The sequence below is a fragment of the Phoca vitulina genome, unplaced genomic scaffold (genome assembly GCF_004348235.1).
Source record: "Phoca vitulina isolate PV1807 unplaced genomic scaffold, GSC_HSeal_1.0 scaffold22, whole genome shotgun sequence".
Taxonomy (NCBI): Eukaryota; Metazoa; Chordata; class Mammalia; order Carnivora; family Phocidae; genus Phoca; species Phoca vitulina.
This window is the reverse complement of record NW_022589725.1, coordinates 5,599,335-5,623,059: the sequence shown is the minus strand read 5'-3', so window position 1 is coordinate 5,623,059 and position 23,725 is coordinate 5,599,335. Positions and strand designations below refer to the sequence as shown.

At 54.4% G+C, this 23,725-nt stretch overlaps 2 protein-coding genes across 3 annotated transcripts in view; one reads left to right on the top strand and one right to left on the bottom strand.

Annotated features, from left to right (window-relative positions):
- Positions 1-2,755, top strand: part of PLCG1 (phospholipase C gamma 1) — a 35,463-nt gene extending 32,708 nt beyond the window's left edge. The window contains exons 29-32 of one of the 2 annotated variants that reach the window (XM_032420003.1): positions 29-190; positions 308-396; positions 491-672; positions 852-2,755. In XM_032420003.1, the coding sequence (XP_032275894.1) occupies positions 29-190; positions 308-396; positions 491-672; positions 852-894 (476 nt within the window). In that variant the 3' untranslated portion in view covers positions 895-2,755. Of the gene's footprint in view, positions 1-28; positions 191-307; positions 397-487; positions 673-851 lie in introns of both variants that reach the window. The other variant, XM_032420002.1, reaches the window with a different exon arrangement.
- A 3,656-nt stretch (positions 2,756-6,411) lies between these two features.
- Positions 6,412-21,148, bottom strand: ZHX3 (zinc fingers and homeoboxes 3). The gene is given in 5 exon segments (XM_032420004.1): positions 6,412-12,547; positions 14,604-15,366; positions 15,368-16,633; positions 16,635-17,616; positions 20,632-21,148. Coding segments are annotated over 4 exon segments (2,871 nt in total). The 5' UTR covers positions 17,466-17,616; positions 20,632-21,148; the 3' UTR covers positions 6,412-12,536.
- Positions 21,149-23,725: the final 2,577 nt, after the last annotated feature.

The following is a 23,725-nucleotide window of genomic DNA, read 5'->3' as shown; positions in this document are numbered from 1 at the left end:
CTGAGGCCTTTTGCCCTGACTTTCGCAGTGGACAATGGACTGAACCCTGTGTGGCCTGCCAAGCCCTTCCACTTCCAGATCAGCAACCCGGAATTCGCCTTTCTGCGCTTTGTGGTGTATGAGGAAGACATGTTCAGTGACCAGAACTTCCTGGCTCAGGCTACCTTCCCAGTGAAAGGCCTGAAGACAGGTGAGGAGCCTTCGTAGAGACAGCGCCTGGGGCCTCTCTAGGGGTGTGGGGGCCGCGGGGGGCGGGCCCCCTGCTCGGCTCCCTCCCAGGCTGAGGGCCCGGCCTTCCTCCTCCTAGGATACAGAGCCGTGCCTTTGAAGAACAACTACAGCGAGGACCTGGAGCTGGCCTCCCTGCTCGTCAAGATCGATGTTTTCCCTGCCAAGGTAACCGCAGCGCGGGCGGGGGGCCGGCGGGCTGCAGCCTCACAAGGCCCCGGGGGAGGCACTGACCCCACGCGCCCTGCCCTTGTTGAAGCAGGAGAACGGGGACCTCAGTCCCTTCGGTATGTCTCTGCGGGAGCGGGGCTCCGATGCCTCGGGCCAGCTCTTTCACGGCCGGGCCCGGGAAGGTTCCTTCGAAGCCCGCTACCAGCAGCCGTTTGAGGACTTCCGTATCTCCCACGAGCATCTGGCAGACCAGTCTGACAGTCGGGAACGGAGGTGCGGGGATGGAGGGTGGGTGGCATACTGGGGAGATGGGAAGGAGAGCTTGCAGCCCCTTCTGCGTCCTTCTCTTGCTCCTGGGGAGGACTTACCCTTGTCTGGCTTTCCTTGCCTTGGGCTGTCCCACTGGGCTGCGAGCCCCACTGCCAGTAGGGACGCGCTCTCCTTCCGTCCAGGGCCCCACGTCGGACTCGGGTCAACGGAGACAACCGCCTCTAGCCGATCGCCAGCCCCGTGGAGAGCAGCAGGCGCCGCGTGCCTCGTGGAGCGCCGCGAGCTGGGTTCCTGGGACGCGGCCTGCCGTGGCGGCCGTCCTGGCCCTGAGGCCTGGAGCTGGGTTCCAGCAGTGACTGCTAGACAAACCAAGCCACTGATGAGTTGTAGTACTGTTTGGGGCCTCCATGCCCCAGCTCTGGGTGAAGGCGAAACCCGTACTGTGACTCGAATTAATTAAGCACACACATCTGGTCCTGCCTTCTGGGGGTGGAGCCTTCCGTCCGTGGGGCCAGGACCGTGGCTGTAGCCTCTTGGGGACAGAGGCTGCCTCGGCCCGCTGCACGGGCGGCTCGGAGGAACTGCTGACCTTGCCGAGAGCCGCAGCGGCCTCGCTGGGCCAGGGAAGCAGCCCCGAGTTTACATCATCCTGGAGCTTCACAACCCCAGCCGGGAAGGGGTGAGGGTCGCTGGCCGCGGAGCCAGGGCGGGGCAGCACAGGACCCGCCTGGAGAGGGGCTCCGCCGGCTCGAGGAAGAGGACACAGCACAAGGGCACGCTGCCCGTGGCCGGGAACACCACCCAGCCCGCAAGATACTTGGGATCACGTCAGATGCAGCCGCGGCGGGCGGCCCGGGCTGCCGTGGGTCCCCGGGTGAGGGGCCACCTGGAGGATGGCCGGCAGCACCTCAGGACCTTGGGGGGAGGAGGGGGAGGACCCGGACGCCCTGCGCCGCCACGGGCTACGCCGCCTGCCTGCTGCCCGAAGCCGGGGGGGGGCGGTGGGGGGGCAGCCCAAGGCGGGTGCTCTGGATGCAAACCTGGAGTCAGGACCTGCTCACCGGGGCGCCGGAGTTGCGGACGTGCTGGCCCAGCCGCACCGCCCCTCCTGCCCCATGGTCAGCCGTGGCACGCCTCACGCTCACGCAGAGGCCACGGCCAGGCCGGAGGTCTAACGGCCGGAGCGGCAGACTAGAGGCCTTGGTCGGAGACAGGTGCGGCCCAGAGCAGGGCTTTTCCCCAGTACATTCAGGAAACTGCACACACGGACATGCCTCCTTCAGGGTGCCCTCCAGCAGGCCGGCCAGGGGACCCCCTTCCCCCCTCCCCCAGCCCCCCGCCCCGTCCGAGTTCAGACTGAAGACCACTCTCCCTGTTGCAGCAGCAGACCTGGGATCGGAGCCTGCAGACAGCACGGCAGGAGGATGCTGAGGTGATCCTGAGTGTTCATTAAACCAGTTCAAAGTCCTGTTACTGGGCATCTGTGATGTTGGAGATGGAAATTTTAAAGGTTATTTTTTGCACACCCCGTTTCTCACTATCTTCATTATTTCACGTAGGGTATGATTTTCTAGGTCTTCCACTTCTAACCGGAAAGCTGCTTGGTGGGGGTGGGGGAGCAAACTGAGCGAACTTGTCTGCACTGTGGCAGAACTGTTATTTTTATGGATTTTACAGCTCAACTAACAGTGTTACCTTTTCAAGATTTATATATTTATATACTCTTAAGAAAAACCACTGAGCCGTTAAAGCCTTGTTATTACTCGATCCTAATAGTGATTCAGTTTTCTGTAGCTTACTTTTAGGGTAGAAGGTAAATTATTTAACGTTCTATTAAACTTTCCATATCATGGATTGTAAACCGAAGGAAATTATACAAATTTCTGAGAAAATGTATTGGTTTATTTAAACTAGTTCCGAAGTTGTCTTTGCAAGTATGACCTCACAGTCTTGTGCACAGCAAACACATCTATATGTGGTTGCCAGCGTTTGGCTTATAATTTAAATATTAACAAAAATCTTAAATTTTATTGGAAAAGCTTTCCTTCTGAAAAGGACTTAAAAAACATCAGTATTTTTCTTCTCAGTAGGATAGTCACTAAATTACCTACTCCTGCTGCTCCCCTTTGGAGGGAAGCCTTGGGGCAGAACCCAGGGGAGGGGAGGGTCTGGCTGCGACCTGCCCTGTCCTCTGGGGACCGGTAAGGCTGTCGGGAATCGGGTAGGTAGGGATGGGAGGAGAAGAAAGAGCAAAGCCTGTTCTGGTGGTCAGGTGGGTTTTGTTTGTTTGAAGGCAAAGACGCCTCAGGATGCTCTCCCGTAGGAACGGAAGCAGGTTGAGTTGCCTGCTTTGCGGGGAGCTGCGGGGACAGCTGCTCAGCGGCTGGCTGCTTCTGCCTAGCTAGTGCAGAGATCCCAGAAAGGAGATGGGAAAGGTCGGGAAGGCAGCCCCGCTTTAAAGGACAGAGGCTGGGGTCCCAGCCCGTGGGCACAGAGGCACCTCGTGGCGCAGCCAGCACTCAGCACATGCAAGCCCGCTGCCCGCGTGTGGGCTTGGGGTGGGCCATTTGCTAGTTGTGCTGGCCTCTTAAGATCGGCCTGCCAAATAAAGCAGCCCCGGGTCCCTTGGTGGGCTCTTGCGGGGGTGCTCAGGAGAGCCGGTTGTCTGGAGACTTGTTAACTGTGGACCATTTGTTGGGTGGTTATTGTGCAGTGGAGGCGGGGGGGGGGGGGGGGCACAACTTCCGGGTCAAGCAGATCTCCCCTCTGGGTTCTGAGGTGGGGTGAGGCCGCCCTCTCCTCCAGCTCGTCTGCAGAGGGTATGGCGGGGTCAAGTGTGGCCACCGGCCTGCCTGTGAGGGAGCCCGGGTTTCTGTGGCCTGCCAGCCCTGGTGGTGAGTGGGAGGCCACCCAAGTCCCCTCCCAGCCCACAGAAGCCTCTCCTTTCAAAACAACACAGCATTCAGAAGTAGGGTGAAAAGGCTTCAATAGCCTGCAACCCAATCTCTGTGCCCAGACCTGGTTGGAAAGGCCGTGCCCTTACCTTCCCCGTGGTCTATGCCCGTGTAGAACAGAAATGACGCACATACACAGTTGCCTGCCTGGTGGATGGGTGGGGACAGGCCTAAAAACCCATACCAGGGAGCCTGAAAAGATCTGTCACTGAAAAGATGCAGGTTAAGTATAATCAGTTGGTTCTTAAAATGGTAATGAGTATACCCCTGGTGTGATAATTCACAGACCACACAAAGTGTGGAGAGACCAAGATTTTTAAGTCAAGTCCAAGGCTGATGAAGAGTTACAGGTGCCAGGCATCCCTTTCCTGTATGACAAGTCAGAGCACAGAGATCTAACAACAGTTCCCAAGTTTACAGGTTGGGGGCCAGTCCTGGTTCACTGTAGGTCCCTCTGAGCACCATCCACTTGGAGAACTGGGACCAGTTTAGAATATTTCTTCTTATCCACTGAGACTGTTTGACAGCTGGTATCAGAGCACCTATTGCTCAGGTTCTTGCTGGCCCCCTGGCTTTCTTCTAGAGCTTCTCTGACCTACTCAGAGAGGACAGTCCTTTTCCCACAGACAAGGTGGCGGGTGCGAGTTAACCTGGACTTCCCTGAGCCATGTTTTCCCGCTCCAGAGTCCCGTGGCCAGGTGAGAGCTTTTCTAATCTATGGAGGAAGAGGTTCTGTGCGGGTCTTCCGGTTAGGGGCCGCCTGTCATGGCACAGGCTTGGCTTGTTGGTGTTGACCATTGTTAATCAGAACGTACGTTCAGTCATTTACTGAACAAGTGTCTTTCTGGAGTGTGACTCGGGGAGAGACAGCTCTGAAGTCCTTGCAGCGGCTTCCTAGACCTGAGGCCTGCCTGTCCCCCACCCCACCCCCTTCCCCTGCGACACTGCCTTTGCCTTTCGTCGCCAATGTCTTGATCTTTCATCCTAGCAGAAAACACGACAACCCTCAGTAATGCAAATGCACAGATCAGTTTCACCTCTGCTTCCTCCAGGCCGACCTGACCTCACTGACTGCCCCGGGAGGCCCCACAAGCAGGTGGGGTGAAGGGAGACCCTCACTCAAGCCTGAAGGTTTGGGCCTGTGGTGGGTAGTTGCCTCACCGTGCGAGCAGACCCTGTCCCTGCCGTGGGGCGGCTTGGGCTGGCACTGCCTCCCACCCACTGGGTCAGGCATCACCTGGGAAGCTTCTGACAAATACCAGTGCCCGGAGCCCTAACGGCTCTTTTCCAAAAGCTGCCCAGGTGAACCGAATGAGCGGTCAGGGTTGAGACCCACCAGTTTGGGCAGAGGACACCCAAAAAAACAGGGCCAGGGAGAGGAAGTCCATGGAACCAGGGGCAAAGACAAGCAGTGGATGGCTCCCTGCAGGGTCCCCTCTCCCGCGGTCTCCTGGCTGGCTGGCAGAGCAGGGACAAGGGGACTGCGCCCCGAGTGGCAGGCCCGGACTTCTCGGCCAGCGGACGCATGCGCACAGCACTACCCGCGAGGCTAGCGGCTGACACCCCTGCAGAGAGAGCAGTCACGCCGAGCACCCCCCTCTCTCGAGGCTGCCTTGTGAGAAGGCAGGCGCGGTTTCTGACCCCAGTCGAGGGCCAGTGCCATTCACGAGGATCTGTGGCCATGAGCAAGAGGACACGAGGCCCCCCTCCTGACCGGGCACGTGCTGAACAACACCTGAAGGCTGGGGCTGGTTCAAAGCTCACTTGTCTTTCCATTTGAGCCCATCAGCTCCCACCACTGCTGTTCTTTTGAAGGGAGAAACCACTACAAGCAGTATCCGGTTATCCCACCAAACTAGTTCACGGAACAAAATAAGGTCCTGCCTCACATTTCAGTTCAAGAGCTCAAGCCCTGTCTCAGCCTGAGAATCCTCCTCACTGGGTCGTTCCTCTGAGAATCCCCAGGGGACTCATGCCCAGGAGTCAGGCAGGCCTTCTGTTTCCTGCCCGGAGGCCACCGCAGCTGCCCCATGGAAGCTCACGGCAACCCCCTGCTGACTTCTACTGCCAACTCTGTCCACAGCTGTGTCCCAAGAAGCCACCGCCTGAGTCTGCACCCACCCTGGGGGTTCGGCTGGTTGGCTTCCGGGCTCCACACCAGGTTGGTCCAGCTCCCAAGGACTTGCTTTACATTTGACACAAAGCCGCTCTCCCAAGGCTTAAGTTGGCCTCCAGAACGGCCAAGCCAGGGACAGGCCCTGGTGTCCACCTGGGACGAGAACTGCCTTGGTATGTCTCTGCCCCAGGTGATATTTGTGGGCTCCCTTTTTCCTGTCACAGGCCCTCAGGGTCACCCCCAACAAGATGCAATTGCTCTGAATCTTAGAAATGAAGCTTTTAACGTTCCTTCGAGGCTCCTGGGTCCTTACGCATATTCGCCAGCCCCTCCTTAGCGAACAGGACAAGCTCTGCTTTTGAGTACTCTTCTCATGGGGCAAAAAGGGGAAAGAAAAGGACTTGCCAGCATCCTCTTACCAGACACCTGAGGACTCCAGGTCTGACCCCTCTGCCCTTGTCTGTGGAGTGTAATTCCTAAAAACATCACGGTTCCATCACACAGAAGCCAGTCCCGTGGACCCAGCAGTGGAACTTTTCCTGAAGTGGGCCAAGGGGAATGGCCTCGCTCATCCATCCACGTTTAAGGTTCGGGCTTGCCCACTAAATAAATCCGCAGATGTGAAGTGTTTTTAGTTTTTCGGGATCCCCCACAAAATAAAGTCAGCAGATGTGAAATGTATTTATGTTTTTATTTAGGAACAATCAAAAGATTTGAAGTACCATTTCGGCCCATATCAAATTGTATAAGCAGTTTGGCCCTGCTCCCTCATCCAAATCCACAGATACAAAATCTAGGAAATGTGCAATTTGCATTTTAGAAATAGCAGCATCCCCACAGGGGACCTCATGAGGCCTGGAGACTCAGCCCAGAGAGGGCAGCCCACTCCACCGCCTCGGCACAGCCACGGTCCAAAGGCAAGTTACATCTTTCTGTTAAAAACACTTACTCCTGGGTAAAGAATTCCCATCCCACCCAGGCCTGACCCACAGAGTATGCCCCTCGGTTTGGTCTCACACCTGGCGGCCGCAGGGGGTAGGGACCCTCTTGTGTAGTTCGGTAAAGTCTCCATTTGCCTCTGGACAAACAGGGCAGTTGCCTCTTAGCACCAAGATGATCCTGTCTTTCCAGCGTCTCTGGGAGAGAGGCGGCGCCCCAGGGCAAACTGCTCGCCAGCCATTCCCGGCCCTCCCGTGGCCCCGAAGACTAGAAGGTTAGCGGGGGGAAGAAAACCAACAGGAATCAGGCCCGTCAGGAAGGACCCTGCAGCTGTGACAACCTCCCTGACCTCCACAAAGACTGTGCTCAGTAAACTTTCAATGAACAATGGCCGGCAGGGGAGAGAGGAAGGTTGGCATGTTTTTTCTGTCATAACAATTATGGCACAGTCCGGTCCTCCTGACACAGCTCAACGACGCGCCTGCCCAGAAGCTCCGCAGGAACTCCTCTGCACGGGATGCCCCTTGTCCCCTGGTGCTCGCCCGGCCTCACTGGGTGCCCGCTGACCGTGCGGCGTCCCTCCCCCGCCAGCCAGCACCCGTCAGCCTGGGGCTCCCACCCAGCCAGCGTTTCAAGCAAACTGCCAGAATGAGACCTCTGCATGGGCACGAACCAAGGATGAGTGACCGTCTCTCTTGGAACACCGATTACAGAAGAGCTACCACGGGGGTAGACTGTTACCCTCCACCAGTGGATCTACTCTGGGGTTTGACCCTCGGGAAAGACCACACACTGGCAGCTTTCTATATTCAGTGACTCCGAACAGCCTCTACCCTGGACAATTCACCTTCGGCTCCAGCCGAAGACTCGAAAGACGTCTAAATCACCCATTTATCGTGGAAAGGAAGAGCAGTTACGGAGCATTAGCCAAGAAAAGCCACTAACACTCAAGTGCTCAGGTGTGCACGAGGCACAGCCCGGCTCCGGAAGAAGAGGCACCGACGGCAGGTCACCACTCAGACTCAGGCACCCTGGCTTGCCGCCTGCCCCCCAGCAGAAGAGAAGACGACCACCACCTCTGCAGAGCCCTGCTCGCTGTGCTCACCTCTCCCTCTGGCTCCGGCCTGAGCAGCCACGAGGGCCAGGTTCTGAGGGCCGCGGACGCCTCGGGGCTGGGGACGGCAAAGCGGGAGCCACGTGTTCTTTGTGGATCCTGACCGTCCTGCCGACCAAAAGGTAGGGTTTATAAAAATCACGGCTGCAGGGGCTTGCTGCCACCGTGTGCGTGTGGTGACCGGGGCCTGCCGGTCCGTGCCAGACACCGGGGTTTCCGCCCCTGCTCTGGACTTCGGCAGATACAATGGCTGCTTCCTGCCGGCTCCAGGCTGTCAGGTCTCGAGTCTGGTGAAGGACTGGGACCCCGTTCAAAGGAGTGGCCAGGTTAGCGGCCAGTCTTGACGAGTGCACTCAGGACTGAAAGACAGACACCCCTAGGACCAAATGCTCTGAGCCCTTTACCTCACTCCCACGTGCCCTTGCTGGGTCAGCTCAGAGAACCCCCTTCCCAGGACGACCTGGTGCCAGGAACACCACATAGACTGGGGCAGAAACAAACTCCATCCGAGGCCTCTCTGTTGCATCTGGATGTAGAGCTGGGCTGGGCGGCCAGCCAAGCAGCACCCACGGTCGTCACTTCCACGGTCACTCGGCCCAAATCAAAACTCATCACTTTGATGAGAAGTTGCCTCCGGCCTCCTCAGCCCTGGTGTTACACAGCTTGGCTGTTAGAAATGGCCAGAGAAACAGCATGATGGCTCCCTCAGACTGAAGCCGGGCTGGGAGCGGGGACCATTCAGAAGAAGGCTCGGGTTCCCCACTCCCTGCTTTCTCAGGGCAGGTGCTCCCCCAGCCACGCAGAGATGGCCCCCGAGGTCTGGGCAGGAAGGCTGGGCGGGCCTGGGCTCCTCAGGAAAGAGAACAAAGGAACTGTGTCCAGAGCCCTGGAGACGGGGCTCCAGACGGGAGCGAGGAGAGCCCAGCCTGTTAGCCTCCCGGCCCAGGCAGCTGGCTCTGGCCTGGAAGTTCGTTCGGTGGATCCTTACCCATCTACAGGGTCTTCTCCAGCACCTGAGCTTTGCGCATCGATGGGATAAAGGAAAATTTAAACTTAATACAAAAGGTGTGGGTCAAACCAATAACCTGCCCCAGATAAACTCTGAGCAAGGAAAAAGGGGGAAAAATTAGAAAAAGCCCAAATCCAGGTTTGGTTTGGTTTGACGCTTTCTTCTCGGCCGGTTCTCCTCTCCTACAAAGCGCCTTTATCCACTGGGGCTGTGAGGTTTACACAGACAAAGCTGCTCCAAGGGCAAAGGGCTTACAGGAGGGAGACCAGGCAGCCCAGCCGGGAGCCGCGGGGGGAGGTGCAGAGGGCGCGGGCACCCAGCCTCCACAGAAGGCAGCCTGGCACAGATGGCCCAGAGCCAGAGGGGACAGGGAGGGGACACAGGACCTGTCACTGGGCCGCCGACTGAGCAGGATGAAGAGCCACATCTCAGCCTGGAAAACACGCTGAAACTTCCCGGTGGGCCAGCCTCCCACGGCCAGCAGGGACGCCGCCGTCTGTGCACGTGGGAGCCCACGAGCTACGGGCCACCACTGCCCAGCTCCCACAGCCGTGCTTCTGGAGAACAGGGAGCACAGCCTCCGCTCGAGGCTCTGGTCCACCGGGACAGCTGCCAGTCACTCGGCCAGGCCAGGCCAGGAGCCCTAAGTCACATGGCGCTACCAAACCCCAAACGCCAACAGGGCCATCCAACCAGGGTGCTCTATTTCAGGAACCTGAGACTCCTGAAAATGAGAACTCTCCTCTCAAATCAAAAAGCTCCTTCATAGTCAAGAATTAAAGTAAGTAATCAAAATATGCAAGGTATACGTATCATAAATCCAGCTTTCCTTTATCAGAATGATCTGGTTTCAACTATTACAACTGAATCTACAACCCCATGTAAAAAATAGAATAAACCAAACATGTGCCTGACATAGGCGACAAGAAACACTGCAATATTTTACGATCTCTGACAAGTTCAAGTGCATACAGAGAAGAGGGGAAAGATGAGTCACCTTATACATGAGGCTTTCCTTCAGGAGAGACTAACCCCACTTCTCAGCTCCGCAGCCCAGCGGCCTGCTGCAGGCAACAGCCCAGACACCCTTTGAGGGCATGCAAAACCACGGTGATCTGTCCTGTGACAGGACACGGGCCGGACTGCCGCGGTGCCACACCCCCACGCATTCCGGGCCGGGGGGGGGTCTCTGCGCCAGGTTAGCTGTGTTCCCCAAGCACCCAGAGCCCTGGGCACCGGCTCGATGACCCAGCTGTCTCTTTCGCCATCACCTCGGACCGTGGTTCTTGTGAGCGTGAGGCTTCAACCCCACTATTTGCTCCGGTCCAAGTTGAGGAGGAGGGACTGTCTAGTCTGCTGGGGTCCTTACCTGGGCAGTCTTGCCATTCGTGGGCAGGGCTAACAGATGTGAGGAAAACATGCCCAGCGGGCAGGCCTGCAGCGTCTCCACTTCTAAAGACAGGCTGGGCCGAGGCTGGGTCGTTACGTCCTGCGTGAACTTGTCCACCATGTAATTTATTGTTTGTGTTGCTGTTTGGGTTGTAAATGAAATATGAATACAAATTAAATAACCGAGAAAATCCTCTCTAAAGCCCTTCGGCCAGTGCGGGGCTCTGGGAGTGAGGCCGCGCCTCGGCTGCGCCCTGGGGACCGGCGTCCCCTCCAGCACAGGCTCCCTTCCCCCGCAGCCTCGTGCCGCCGCGAGCTTCCTCGAGTGCATACCTCAGGTGGACATTTTCTCAGTAAAGTATCAAATGACTATCTGTCCTGTAGCTACGTGTATATATAAATTAACCTGCATGTACACAAACCCTAAAGGAGAAATTCCAGGTGTCTGTTCTCTGAAGGAAGGCAATCACCACTGGCAATTCTGCCACGAGGTCTTTGGGGCTAAACAGCTTCACACTCAAATGGAAAGGACACAAACACAGGGCGCAGAACTTGCCAAGTACTCACACGTCACGTTTCAAACTACTCAGAGGTGGTCCCTACTGGGTCTGGGAGAGCAGGAGAAGACACTTTAGAAGAACAGGGGTTCAAGAGCTTTTGGTTTCCAGAGAAAGCCCTCTCCTGGAAGGCAGAAGTTGCCACCACCATCTTTGCCCTTGGAGCCAAGCCAGCAAGGTGCCCCACCCAGTTCACTTCCTGGGTGGGGTCGGGGAGGAGGACAGCGCCCACCCTACCACCAGTCTGTCGTGCCCGAAGCCCCTGCCCTCTCTCTGGGGCTGCTTCGTGCTGCTCCCCCAGCCTGGGCCCAGGAGGAGCATGCTCACAAGGCCTTGGTGCCTGGGGAAGCAGGTGGTCTCCAGGAGGTGAACGGAGCTGCTGGGGACATGACTTCTGCCTGCCCCACTTTCACCTGCTGCTCTCAGAACAGCCAGTTTGGGGGGAAATAGGGATTTACCAAGTAATACAGCTTTGTAAGCAAGTTTCCCAGTGTTTCAAAAGCACCTTTTCCTGTGATTTTTCTCAATTAAAAAAAAAAAAAAAATGGTATGAGGATTAGGCTAAAGTAGACAGAGATCTTGTTTCCAAATCTGGGGATATAAATGCAGAACTTAAGAAATATCCTCACAAGGGCCTGTCTGGCGATGCCCAGCACCCAGCCAGGCCCTCGGCACGGGGGCCATGAGCACTCTGGGTGCCCGGCCAGGAACCCCCATCTGCAGGTCTCTGTGCCGAGGACCACCCCAGCTCTGATCACTCCTGGCTCCCCAGATCCCAGAGCGTTCGCTCTTATTCCTGGCTGCTGGAGTCTTCCTTCCCAGACCACTGGCGGCCTTGAAGGGAGTGTGGGTAAGGGCTCCGAAGACCACAGCAGCCAAAGCCACACGCTGGGGCCGTGTACTTCTACGTTCAGCCCTGCGCGTTCCTTTTCTCAATTTTCCTCTCACTCTCAAAACATCTAGATTGAAAAACAACAACAAAAACGTGGGCACATCGGTCAGTACCTCAGGCTTAACAACAAATACTTCTTGAAGTTGACCCGGTAACTGAAAAGTTCTGGTCCATGATTCAAACTCCCACGAGCAAGGAGGATGGCTGGAACCACTTAAGAGCTTGGTGAGCAAACACTATCAGGTGAGCAGTCCATTTGCAGACTGCAGGCGGGCGCCGGGCCGATTCGCCCCCAGGGCAGGGCAAGGCGGGCAGGCCCCAGTGTGGCCGCCCCGGGGGCGGCTGCCTCGGCAAACGTACCGCCTTCCTCGAGGAGCGGAGGGTGGGGGGTCGCGAGGGCTTCAGCCCAGGTCCGCGCGTGCTGGGGACACGTGCCCCCGTGACCCCCCGAGAACAGACACAGGGCATTTTCAGAGATGATGTAAGACAACGTGCGGCTGGCTAACCCAAGTTCCTATGTAATGAAAGTGCTTATGATCTGACGTTTTATTAAATGTGTATAGGCGGATTTATAGGTTAAAAACTTGATTCCGTGTCTATGAATATGAAATCTGAACTATTTTATCCACTGGAAGGCAAAGGAAAGGTCCTACATGGCGGGAGGAAGAACTGACAAGCACTCGACTCTCCCTGCTGGCGCGCTCGGTGGGGGCAGGCCGGCGGTGGCGGCGGGCTCTGGGCTGGCGGCGAGGCCTCCAGAAGCTCTGTGCGTGCCCGGCCGGCGGCGGCGGCAGCGAGCATGGGGACAGCACGTGGCAGCGGAGAGTCGGGTTGAGCCCTTCCACGTGGCAGGCGGCATCCCGGACTGGCCAGTCCTTCGAGGCAATCTGTTCAAATTCAGTCTGTTTCTGAGGAGAAAACACAGGCCTGTCACCTCCACGTCAGCCGCCACACCCGCACGGCGCCCCCCCCCGGCAGCCCAGTCCTCGCCACACTAGGGTAGTAGCACTGGCTCTGGGGCCCTGTTACTGCCAGGAGCCCTGCCTTCCTGCCAGCCCCTCGCCCATCCTGCAGCCCGAGGGACTGGGAAGAAGGACGTGCCGCTTCAGGACGGGATGCGGGTTACGTCGGGCAGGGCCTGCAGACCCTCCAGCCGCCCAGTGCCGCCGAAGCCCAGGCCGCTGCTGGCCCGGAGCCCTGTCCTCATCCGCCCCATCCTGCCCTTCCCCACTGGCTCTCCAGAACCCGTGTTCTAACACCACAGCAGCGGGGGCTGGTGTCTACATTCTACTGATGGCCTCTACCCCTGCGCTCAACGTCGGCGGGGTTGTTCAGAGGCCTATGGTCCGTGACGCTCGCCGACCTGGCCCTTGCACGGAGGCTGGCCATGGAGAAACCAAGTACAGACACACAGACAAGCGCTTCCTGAACCCAAGGGTTATCTGCTTCAGACAGAAGAGGGGGAGGCCAGAGTGCCACGCCTGCTCTGCCCCGCCGGGGACATCACACTTGGCCTAGCGGTGGATTTTGGAGCAGAGGGGGGCCAGTGCTTATAACTCAAACCCACTCGCCCCACTTCCAGGTTAGCTTTTTCTTTTCTTTTCTTTTTTTAAAGATTTTATTTATTTATTTGAGGGAGAGAGAATGAGAAAGAGAGAGAGAGCACGTGAAAGGGGGGAGTGGCAGAGGGAGAAGCAGACTCCCCACTGAGCAGGGAGCCCGACCCGGAACTCGATCCCGGGACTCCAGGATGATGACCTGAGCCGAAGGCAGTCGCCCAACCGAGCCACCCAGGCGCCCCTAGCTTTTTTCTTTTTAATTGTGATAAAATATACGTAACATAAAAGCTACCATTTGAACCATTTTTGAATGTACGATTAAATGGCTTTAAATACATTCACAAGGTTGTGTAACCACCACCCTATTTCCAGCTACCCAAGAATATACTTCAGTGAAATTTTAATTTAAACAAACAGAAAAAGAAATTTGTTCTAGTTGCCTGCAAGCCATGGGTGGGCATTCCCCAGGGGCACGCCCAGTGCTGGAGAAGGTGCCCGAGGCAACCAGCCCTGTGAAGCTAGTCCTGTTTCCTGGAGCCCACCACCGCCTGTGAGGTCCTCACTGACTCATGGGGGCCTGGAGGAAAACAAGGTCAAGTCAGGAAATACCGGCCCCAGAACCAACTTCTAAAGGTCCCCAAATCGGAGAATCTGAGCATCCAGACGCTCAGTTTGCATGGGCTCCTGGCCATGCTGTGATGAGGCCTCTAAGGAGGCAAACACCCAAGGACGGGGAGGGAAAGGGGAGGCTGGGAACCCGGGGGTCAGGACCCGATACCGACAAAGTGACTTGTCTGTGGCTTTAAAGCTATCTTCGATAAATTATCTTCTCAAGTTTTCTTTCAAGTGCTAATACCTGGGATATGATCCAGAGAAACTGAGGAACAAAACTCAAGCTTTTGATTCCATCTGTCTAAGAGGGAAGATGATTTTCCATTTCTCCAAACCAGAAAGAGCAACAAATGCAAATTACAGGACTTTCACCATTTAAATAAAAGCACTTGCCACATCTAAAGGCAATCCAAGCTCCTCTTTCCTTTTGCTTGCCATTCTGAGTTGAATTTCCTCAGCAGTCCTGTTGCTCTCTCCTACCGGGGGGTTGTGGTTCTGTCTGACTCTGATGGTGCTTTGACCTATTCTCCCACTGCTAAGAAATATCTAGAAAAGCTTGCACCTTTGTAGGCCCACTATGTTCCTTCCCCTAACAACACAGGAAACACATCATAGTGTAGGTCATATTCCATTATGCCCTAATGGCTTCTGCTGCCAGGTGCCCCCTGGAGCAGCCGGCCACTTGGTCCCACTGCCAGTGAGCTTAGGGACGGCAGCTACCCCCGTGGCCCCTCAGGCCACCCCCCCCCGCCCTTCCCACAGCGGTTGGTCCCGGCCCCCGTGGGCTCCTTACCCAGCTGAAGTCCAGCCTGGGGACTCGGGGCGTCAAAGGGCTCCGAGCTGGCCTCAGGGGCGCCGGGCTCCCACGACTCACTGTTTTCCGACACCTCCGAATACGCGTCCCCCGTCCCTTGGTGAACGGCTGCAGGCTCGCCAGCGCCCTGGTCCTCACTGCCCGCGTCCGCCACAGCCCGGGTCTCCTCGCCCATTTTCTCCGCAAACCATTGCTTGACCTGCTGGGAGCTCATCTGGGTCTTGTCGCAGAGGCTCTGCACGTCCCCCTCACGCAGCGTCTTGTGCGTCAGGTAATAGTCCTGCAGCAGCTCCCGGTTGCCAGGGGTGACGACCAGCAGCCCTGGAGGGAAGTTGCCCCGCTTATAGTCTTCATACCACTTGAGCTGGCCGTTCTTCAGGGCGTACCTGCTGTCCCCGAACCAGCGCACCACCTCGGGCCGCGGCAGGCCGGTCTGGGCCATGATGGCGTCATAGTCCTGGGTGCTGGGCCACCGCGTCTGCACGAAGAGCTGGCGCAGCAGGTGCCGCTGCTGGGCCGTCTTCTTGCAGCTCGCTTTGCCGGGGGGCTGCTCGGCTGGCTGGCCGGGCCCATCCTCTTCGGGCTCGCAGGCCCCCGGCCCCGGGAGCTCGCTCCTGCCGTTGGCCCCATTGGCCTCGGTGACGCGCAGGTTCTTAAGGTTAATTTTGATGGGGCTGACCTTGCGCTCTGCCAGCGCACGGCTGCCGAGCCCTTCCAGGGGGCCGTCTTCCCCGGGGACCCTCGGCACCCCCCCCCAGCTCCTCCTCTCCCGCCTCGTCCTCCTCCTCCTCTGGAGCGGTGCCCTCGTCAGCCCTCTTGGGGTCCTCGGCGCTCACTCTCTTCCGCCTCTCCGAGAACCAGCTGTCAATCTCTCTCCGGGTCATCTTGGTTTCAGTCCTCAGGCGGTCCAGCTCCTCATCAGGAGGAAGGGGGTTTTGTGCAAAACTGCTCTCCAGGGCTCTGAGCTGCTCGGGGGCTCGCTCCTTGTACTTGGTTGGCGTGAAGTCAGGGGTCTGGTGCCAGGCCTGGCGTCTGGCGGAAGGAGGGGCGGCCAGGGTGGCGGCCGGTGGGACGCAGGGCACCTCGGGGGCCTTGGCCAACGACGGGGAGAAGGGCGCCTCGGGCCCGGGGTCGATGACGATGGCGCCAGGCTCGCCGGGCAGCACGGCCCTGGAGCCCTTCAGGTTCCGGCAGTGGTACCGGCGGTCGCTGAACCACTTGCGCACCTCTCTGGTGCTGAGGCCGGTCACTTTGGTCAGATGCTCCACCTCGCTCTGCCCCGGGAACTGGTTCCGACAGAAGCTTCCTTTCAGGGCAGACAGCTGTTCGTGAGACTTCTTGTTCTTGTAGATGCTGGCGTCGAGGAAGGCCTGGGAGGTGATGCTGGGGCAGGCCGTGAGCAGCGACTGGGCCGCGTTGACCACCTTCACCGCCGACGTGGTGTTGGAGCACACCGTGTTCACGGCTGCCGTGGTGGGCTGCTTGGGCACCGAGGTGACGGCGGGCGGCAGGGACGAGCTGGGCGCCTGCAGCCCGTTGGCCATCAGCGGCTGAGTGACCAGCAGGCCGCCCGCCGTGCCCTCCGGCTGCCCTACCACGTGGCCCGGGAGGGCGGCCTGGATGAGGTGCTGGACACCGCCGGCGTTGGCGACCAGGGGCGTGTTGAGGACGGTGATCGTGGGCTGGGGTACGGACTGAATGACCGTATTGAACATCTTTTTCCGGGCGTCCTCAATCTCCTCCGGGGACCAGCTGATGCCCTGCTTCAGCCTCTGGGCTGTGAACCAGATCTTGAGCTGTTCTTCTGGGTACTTGGTGACCACAGTCAAATAGCAGAGCTCAGCTTTGGTTGGGTAGGGGAACTTGTGGAACGAGTTCTTCAGAAAGCTGTTGGAGTCCATGGCCGCATTGTAGGTGGGAATGCTGCTCAGGGGGATCATCACCTTGGGGAGGGACTTGGACGTGGGCAGCGGCTGATGGCCGTGGTGCTGGGCATGCAGGGGGGGGCGGCTGCTGCAGGGGGAGGAACTGCGCTATGCCGGCCGGCAGGACCGGCACCGCTCCCAGCAGGGGCCCATTGGCCGCATGCGGCCCTTTGGCCGAGTTGGTGGCTGGCTGACTGACCGGGACTGCCCCATTGACAAAGGGGTGGTCCCCCTCCTTCGCCTCGGTCTCCCCGGCCGATGGGTTTGGTAAGGCTGTGTCACCCACAGGCTGACTGGGGATGTTCTCCTTGAGCGTATGAATTTTTTTGGCTTCGGCTTTGCCTTTCATTATCTTCATGATTGGAGTTTTGGTAATGATGATTTCGGCCTGTCCGTCGGTCCCTTCGGCATTGGGCTCACTCGATAGGTCAGGAGTACAGGTGCTCTCGGGGACGCTCTGCTCCACGACCACATGATTGTCTGGCTTGGCCACATTCCACACAAAGCTGGCTTCCCCCGAGTGACTCTTAGCATTGTGCAGAGAAAGCCCCTCAGGAGTTTTTGCCAGAAAACTGCATTCAGTGCATACAAAAGTTGGATCCTTATTAAAGTCTGTGTGCTCTGAGTTCATATGTCCCACAAACTGGGTTATGTCCTGGGCTCTGAAATCACAGTATTTGCAGGAATACAAATAGCCGTCCAAAGTGCCCCGGTGCCCGTTGGCCAGGGCGGGGCCGTCGGTGCTGCTGGACGTCTGGGCAGCCTCGCTGCTGCCAGCAGGCACTTCAGGGGGCATCTCCTGCTGGGGGCCTCCGGGTAACGCCTCGGCGGGCTGGGCCTCCGCACCGGCCTCCTGCAGCACCGCGGTCTTCACGGGGATCATGCACGGGGTGGTGGATTTCCGCTTGCTGGCCATGGCGACAATCACTCTGGCTGCTCGGGGGTGAGAGCTCGTCCCGTCAAGGGCCTCACAGTGTAAGTTCTAGCTGCTCCATGCGGGCCAAAGAAACAGTTTCCAAGGGCAGTTTTTTCGGTTGTTTGCAGGAAGCAAGTTTTTCCTATTAAACCTAAGGAGGAAGAAAAAAAATGATTATGATCTCGTAGGCTCTGCCGGTGCTTCCAGACGCCCAGAGCCAGCCCGCAGCTTGCCGTCTATCACTGGGGCCTCTTCTCAACAAGTTCACCAGCAGCTTGAACGTGCAGCCCCTCAAACACCAACAAAGTAGTGCCCTGAAGAATGACCTGAGGATGTTCCAATACCACTTGATAGACTTAAGACATATGTTTTGTTTTCTATTTCCCTCTGTATTCTTGTATTAAGTAACTCAGATTCAAAAACCAAGCAACAACAATAACAACAAAATAATCCTCTTCTGGATCTCCAAATTAATTCTGACCATGTCAGAGTGAGAACAAAACATCCTAGTGTAATTCTTGTTTAAATGTTTGGGCCAACAAGGGTTTTTCTTTTCATAGCCTTCCCACATACGAGAACAAGACACCGCCTCTGCCTCTCCCAAGTCAGGCCCAGAGGCCAAAGTCAGCTGCAGTGTGCGCAGTGCGGGGGATGGGAGGGTGAGCGCCAGGAGCCGGGCCTCTCTCCGCAGCCCTCCCCTGCCTGCTGCCCTGCCACACCCACTCCCAGCACTGAGGAGGGACGGCCTTGGAGTTACTGGCTAGACCCCGACCACTGTGCCTCAGGCGGCGCCCCAGGGCAGAGGCACCGGGAGCCACAGACCCAGTGTGCGGCACAGCAAGCTGTGCATCCCTCTGGGTGCAGCACCTCAACCTGTGGCCTCGCCCCACGGAGGCCTTCTGCACATGGCCGTACATTGTGCTGACCTTTTTATTTCCTTTGGTGCCTTTATTAGTCCTTAAAAATTTTTTTTGAAATAAATTTCAAACGGATCAAAGATTTAAAACACTGGGGTGACTGGTTTCTTTACATGTAAAATATATTCTTCCATGAGATGCCATGAGAAAAGAGTTTCTGTGGCCCTATTATTAACATAATATCACCATAATCATCATTACCTTTCTTTTAGCAAATTGTAATGCTAATAATGACTAAAATAATAGTAATGCTAATTGCAAAATCATGTTATCATCAGTGTTTAGATTTGATATGAAAATGTGAAGAGAGGGGCACCTGGGTGGCTCAGTCGTTAAGCGTCTGCCTTCGGCTCCTGGGATCGAGCCCCACATCGGGCTCTCTGCTCAGCGGGAAGCCTGCTTCTCCCTCTCCCTCTCTCACTCCCCCTGCTTGTGTTCCCTCTCTCACTGTGTCTCTGTCAAATAAATAAATAAAATCTTTAAAAAAAAAATGTGAAGAGAATTAAAATATTTCTATTCAAGTTTTTTTTTTTTTTTTCTTTTGTAAATATTTTATTTATTTGACAGAGAGAGACACAGCGAGAGAGGGAACACAAGCAGGAGGAGTGGGAGAGGGAGAAGCAGGCTTCCTGCGGAGCAGGGAGCCCGATGCGGGGCTCGATCCCAGGACCCTGGGACCATGACCTGAGCCGAAGGCAGACATTTAACAACTGAGCCACCCAGGCGCCCTCTATTCAAGTTCTTAATTACACACAGAAACTATTTTTCTGTTTGCAAGTCTCACCCTGATGATCATGGCAATAAAAAATAATTCCTATCACATTGGGCGCCTGGGTGGCTCAGTTGGTTAAGCGACTGCCTTCGGCTCAGGTCATGATCCTGGAGTCCCTGGATCGAGTCCCGCATCGGGCTCCCTGCTCAGCGAGGAGCCTGCTTCTCCCTCTGACCCTCCCCCCTCTCATGTACTCTCTCTCATTCTCTCTCTCTCAAATAAATAAATAAAATCTTTAAAAAAAAAAAAAAATAATTCCTATCACAAAAACAGCTGGGGTGGGACAAGGATAAACACACCAGACTTCACCACTCATCACCTTTTTTCTCACTGATCTGAAATGTTAGGCACACATTTTTTTTACTTATATTTTAATTGCAAAGATAAAATATCAATATTAAATGAAATGGAAGAACATAAAACTATCTATAATTTCGTGTACCCTTCCTCCTAGTCCAAATATCTTCAAATATCCTATATATATTTTAGTCATAGTGGGCACATACTTGTGTTTTGTTTTTTTATTGAAGATTCCAATATAAACATTTTCATTAAATAAGCTTCATAATGATAATATTCAATAGTTGCCTCATAATATCACACTATGAACGTAATCACCCTCCTCTGCTACTGAAGAGGCTTCCAGGGTCCCACTCTCACAGGTGACAGTGAAATGACCTCTGGGCATATAGGATGTATTTCTTCTATCCAATTATTTCCTGAGGCTAAATGCACAGAAATGGATTTACCAGCCCAACAAGTATCAACATTTCTAAGAGCCTCTGTATATTATTGGCAGACATCTTAAACCAAGTGCTTTGTGATTCCAAATTAGTAAAACTAACAATAATGCAGTTATGTATCCAGTGAGCAAATCGGATTTTCAGATAAGTCACTGACAACATTAAATAGAATATCTGAAAGTGCAAGTGATGTAAGAAAAAACAGGTAAGCTGGACTCCATCAAATCAAAAACAGTTGTGCTCCAAAGGCCACCAACACAGAAGTAAAAAAGACCACTCAAAGAATGGGAGAGTTTATTTGCAAATCATATATCTGATAAGGGGCCTTTATCCAGAATATATGAAGAATGCTTACAACTCAACAATAAAAAGACAAATAACCCAATTAAAAAATAGGTAAAGGATTTTTTTTTTTTAAGATTTTATTTATTTATTTGACAGAGACAGTGAGAGAGGGAACACAAGCAGGGGGAGTGGGAGAGGGAGAAGCAGACTCCCCACTGAGCAGGGAGCCCGATGCAGGGCTCGATCCCAGGACCCCAGGATCATGACCTGAGCCGAAGGCAGACGCTTAATGACCGAGCCACCCAGGTGCCCCAGGTAAAGGATTTAAATAGACATTTTTCCAAAAATGATCTACAAATGGCCAATAAGCATATATAAAAGTGCTCAACATCATTAGTCCTTAGGGAAATGCAAACCCAAACCCCAATGGGATAGCACTTCACACCCACCAGGATGGCTTTCATCACGACGACAGATAACGACACGCACAGGTGAAGACGGGGTGAAACTGGAGCCTTCCTATGTGGCCGGTGAGATGTATGTATATTGGCACAGTCGCTCTGTAAATCAGTTTGGCAGTTCTTCAGAAAGTTAAAATATAGAGTTACCGTAAGACCCAGTAAGTCCAGTGCTACGTATACACACAAAAGAAGTAAAAATCTATTCACACAAACACTTGTACACAGATATTCATGACATCATAATAATAGCTAAAAGGTAGAAACCACCTCAATGTGCATCAAGAGATGGATGAATAGACAAAATTTGGTATGTCTATATAATGGAGGATTATTCAGCCATAAAAAGGAATGAAGTATCATTACATGCTACAACTAAGGTGGAAACATGCTAACTCCAAGTAGGCGGCCCCCAAATGCCACATATTATATAAATGCATTTGTAGAAATGCCCAGAAGACATACATCCATAGTGACGGAAAACAGATTAGTGGTTGCCAAGGGCTGAGGGTGGGGGAGAATGGGGAGTGACTGCTAATGGGTATGAGGTTTCTTTTGGGGTGATGAAATGTTCTTAGTCATGATGATTGCAAAAAAACCTGTGAATATGCTAAAAACCATTAAAAGGTCAAACCCGAGAGGGGCAGAGGACAGAGCCCTAAAGCACTCAGTTCTGTACAAGAGGGGCATCCTTCCCACTTGTGAGGTCCCTATACAGGGGACGTCATTTATTTGTAATCCTGCCTGACCTCCCCTGGTAATATTTATTTCTGCCCTGGGTAGAGGTGAAGGGCAGTGGTCGTGAACAGAAGGGTGGAGAGGAGGGGAGAGAGGACGCAGAGCCAGCTGAAAGCAGCACCAGCCCAAACGAGGAGACCTGCACTCTCCTGAGGCGGGTGGCCAGCAGAATTCAGGAGCAGGAGAGTGCAGGGCCCCGCCGACAGGGCACCAACACCACAGTGCCACCACTGAGGTCTGGGATGGGGCTGGGCTTCACCAAGGAAGCGTTAAATCACGTTCCTGGTATTTTACTTGCGAAGACTGGGAAAGTGGACAACATAAAGATGGACGTGATTTGGAGAAAAATTCCCATGTCATTCAAAACTAAGTCTCAAAGTAGCCTCAAACTGTCATTCAAGCCAATGATCAAGGAGAGTAGCACTCCTAGTGATTCTGAGTGGCCAGTGGTTGGCGCGGAAGGCAATGGAAGGTGACGGCCATGGGGGCAGTGGCCAGCACAGCCACCGTGGAGTGCTCAGTACTGGAGGAGGCTCCGCATACACATCTGCTCAGTTCACTCCCACCACCAACCCTGGGGCGGGAACTATTATCATTCCCATTTTCTAGACAAGAAAGGCAAGGCTCAGAGAAGTAGAGTACCTGCCTGAAGGCACTAAGGGCAGCTAAGGCAGCAGCAGATGCTGCACAGGGACCAGGCAGTCTGGCTCCAGGGCCTACAGCCTTAACTACTCCACACACTGAGCTCTCCGAGTAACCACAACACTGTTGGAATAAGGGTCGCAGGACTTTCCAAAGTGATCTTTTCCCCCTCAGTATTTATTAGGAAAATTTTCTTTTTTTAAAAAAAAAGATTTTATTTATTAGAGAGAGAGAGCACAAGCAGGGGGAGCGGCAGGCAGAGGGAGAAGCAGGCTCCCCGCTGAGCAGGGAGCCCCATGAGGGACTTGATCCCAGGACCCCCATGTGGGACTCGATCCCAGGACCGCGGGATCATGACCTGAGCCGAAGGCAGACGCTTAACGACTGAGCCACCCTGGCGCCCCGAAAATTTTCAAACATACGACAAAGTTGAAAGAATTCTTCAGTGAACACCTATCTACTTACCACCTGGATGCTTACCATGGGGCTATTTTTAGCAACATTACCCATTTAGGTAAGTTTGGGTTTATTTGTCATACACTTTTGAAAGGGCATCCAATAAAAGGGTTACTTAAAGGGTAAAGCCCCACTTATCTAGAAAACCATTCGTCCAGAAGACATTCATGGACCAACTCTGACAAATGAGATCTTAATTACCATGTGGAAACACATTGTTTCCTAAGTCAAGCCCTGAGTGACGTGGGCTTGATACACATGCAAGGTTTTACACTGCCAAAGATTCACAGAGAAGGTCCAGATGACAACTGCATGTTCATCATTCTTTATATAATCTTTTTTATACTCTGTCTTGTAATTTTTTTAATGAAATAAGAACAAAAGCATATAACTTTAAAAAATCTGTCTTTGGGAATTGAGAGAGAGTTGATCAATTCACTAAATTAGCGAAGTTGCAGCTAATAATCACTACATTTCAACACTACAAAATATACATACGGGGCTTGAAAAAATATGAGTTTATATTCCTTCTGAGGTAGGAACTGGAAGGACAGTAAGCTCAACAGGACGACTCACATGTTTAGAAATGCGACTCTCAGCAGACTCCCTTCAAGTCTGGCCGCAGGCCTCCTAAACAGCCCACGATTTATCAGTGAAAACAGGAATCATGGGAGCAGCTGACAGGGTTACAGAAACATAACTACAGTGAGAGATTGGCACATGCTGCTGTGGTTTTGAAAGATCAAGTAGACAACAACACTAGAGGCAGAGAATGTGACTACTACCTGAGACTAGTTTGACAGATGTGGGAATAGTCGAATATTCTACAGTAATCAACTTCATATTTTGGGGGTAGGTACAGTATACTTTATTGATGGTGCATGACAAGGCAGGACTCCCCAAGCCCCTCCCCTTCTTCAGGCATCTGGGATGGAAACTGTGTAGAAGTCGGGGGTTCTCAGTGTGGGGGTCCTCAAGGTTTCCTGGGCTACACTGAAGACCAACCGGGCTGTCTCCGGCGACTTTAACAGTGACACCCACAGTCTTCCAACTTCATATTCTTTTAAAAAGTCATAAAACATATTTAGAAGTTGGTCATGTGATATAATAGACCATATGTAAATAAATCTTAACTCATTCCAAAACAAAAACTGGCAGGTAGCATTCCCTTTTTAAAAAAAAATTGTTAGATGGGGCACCTGGGTGGCTCAGTTGGTTAAGCGACTGCCTTCGGCTCGGGTCATGATCT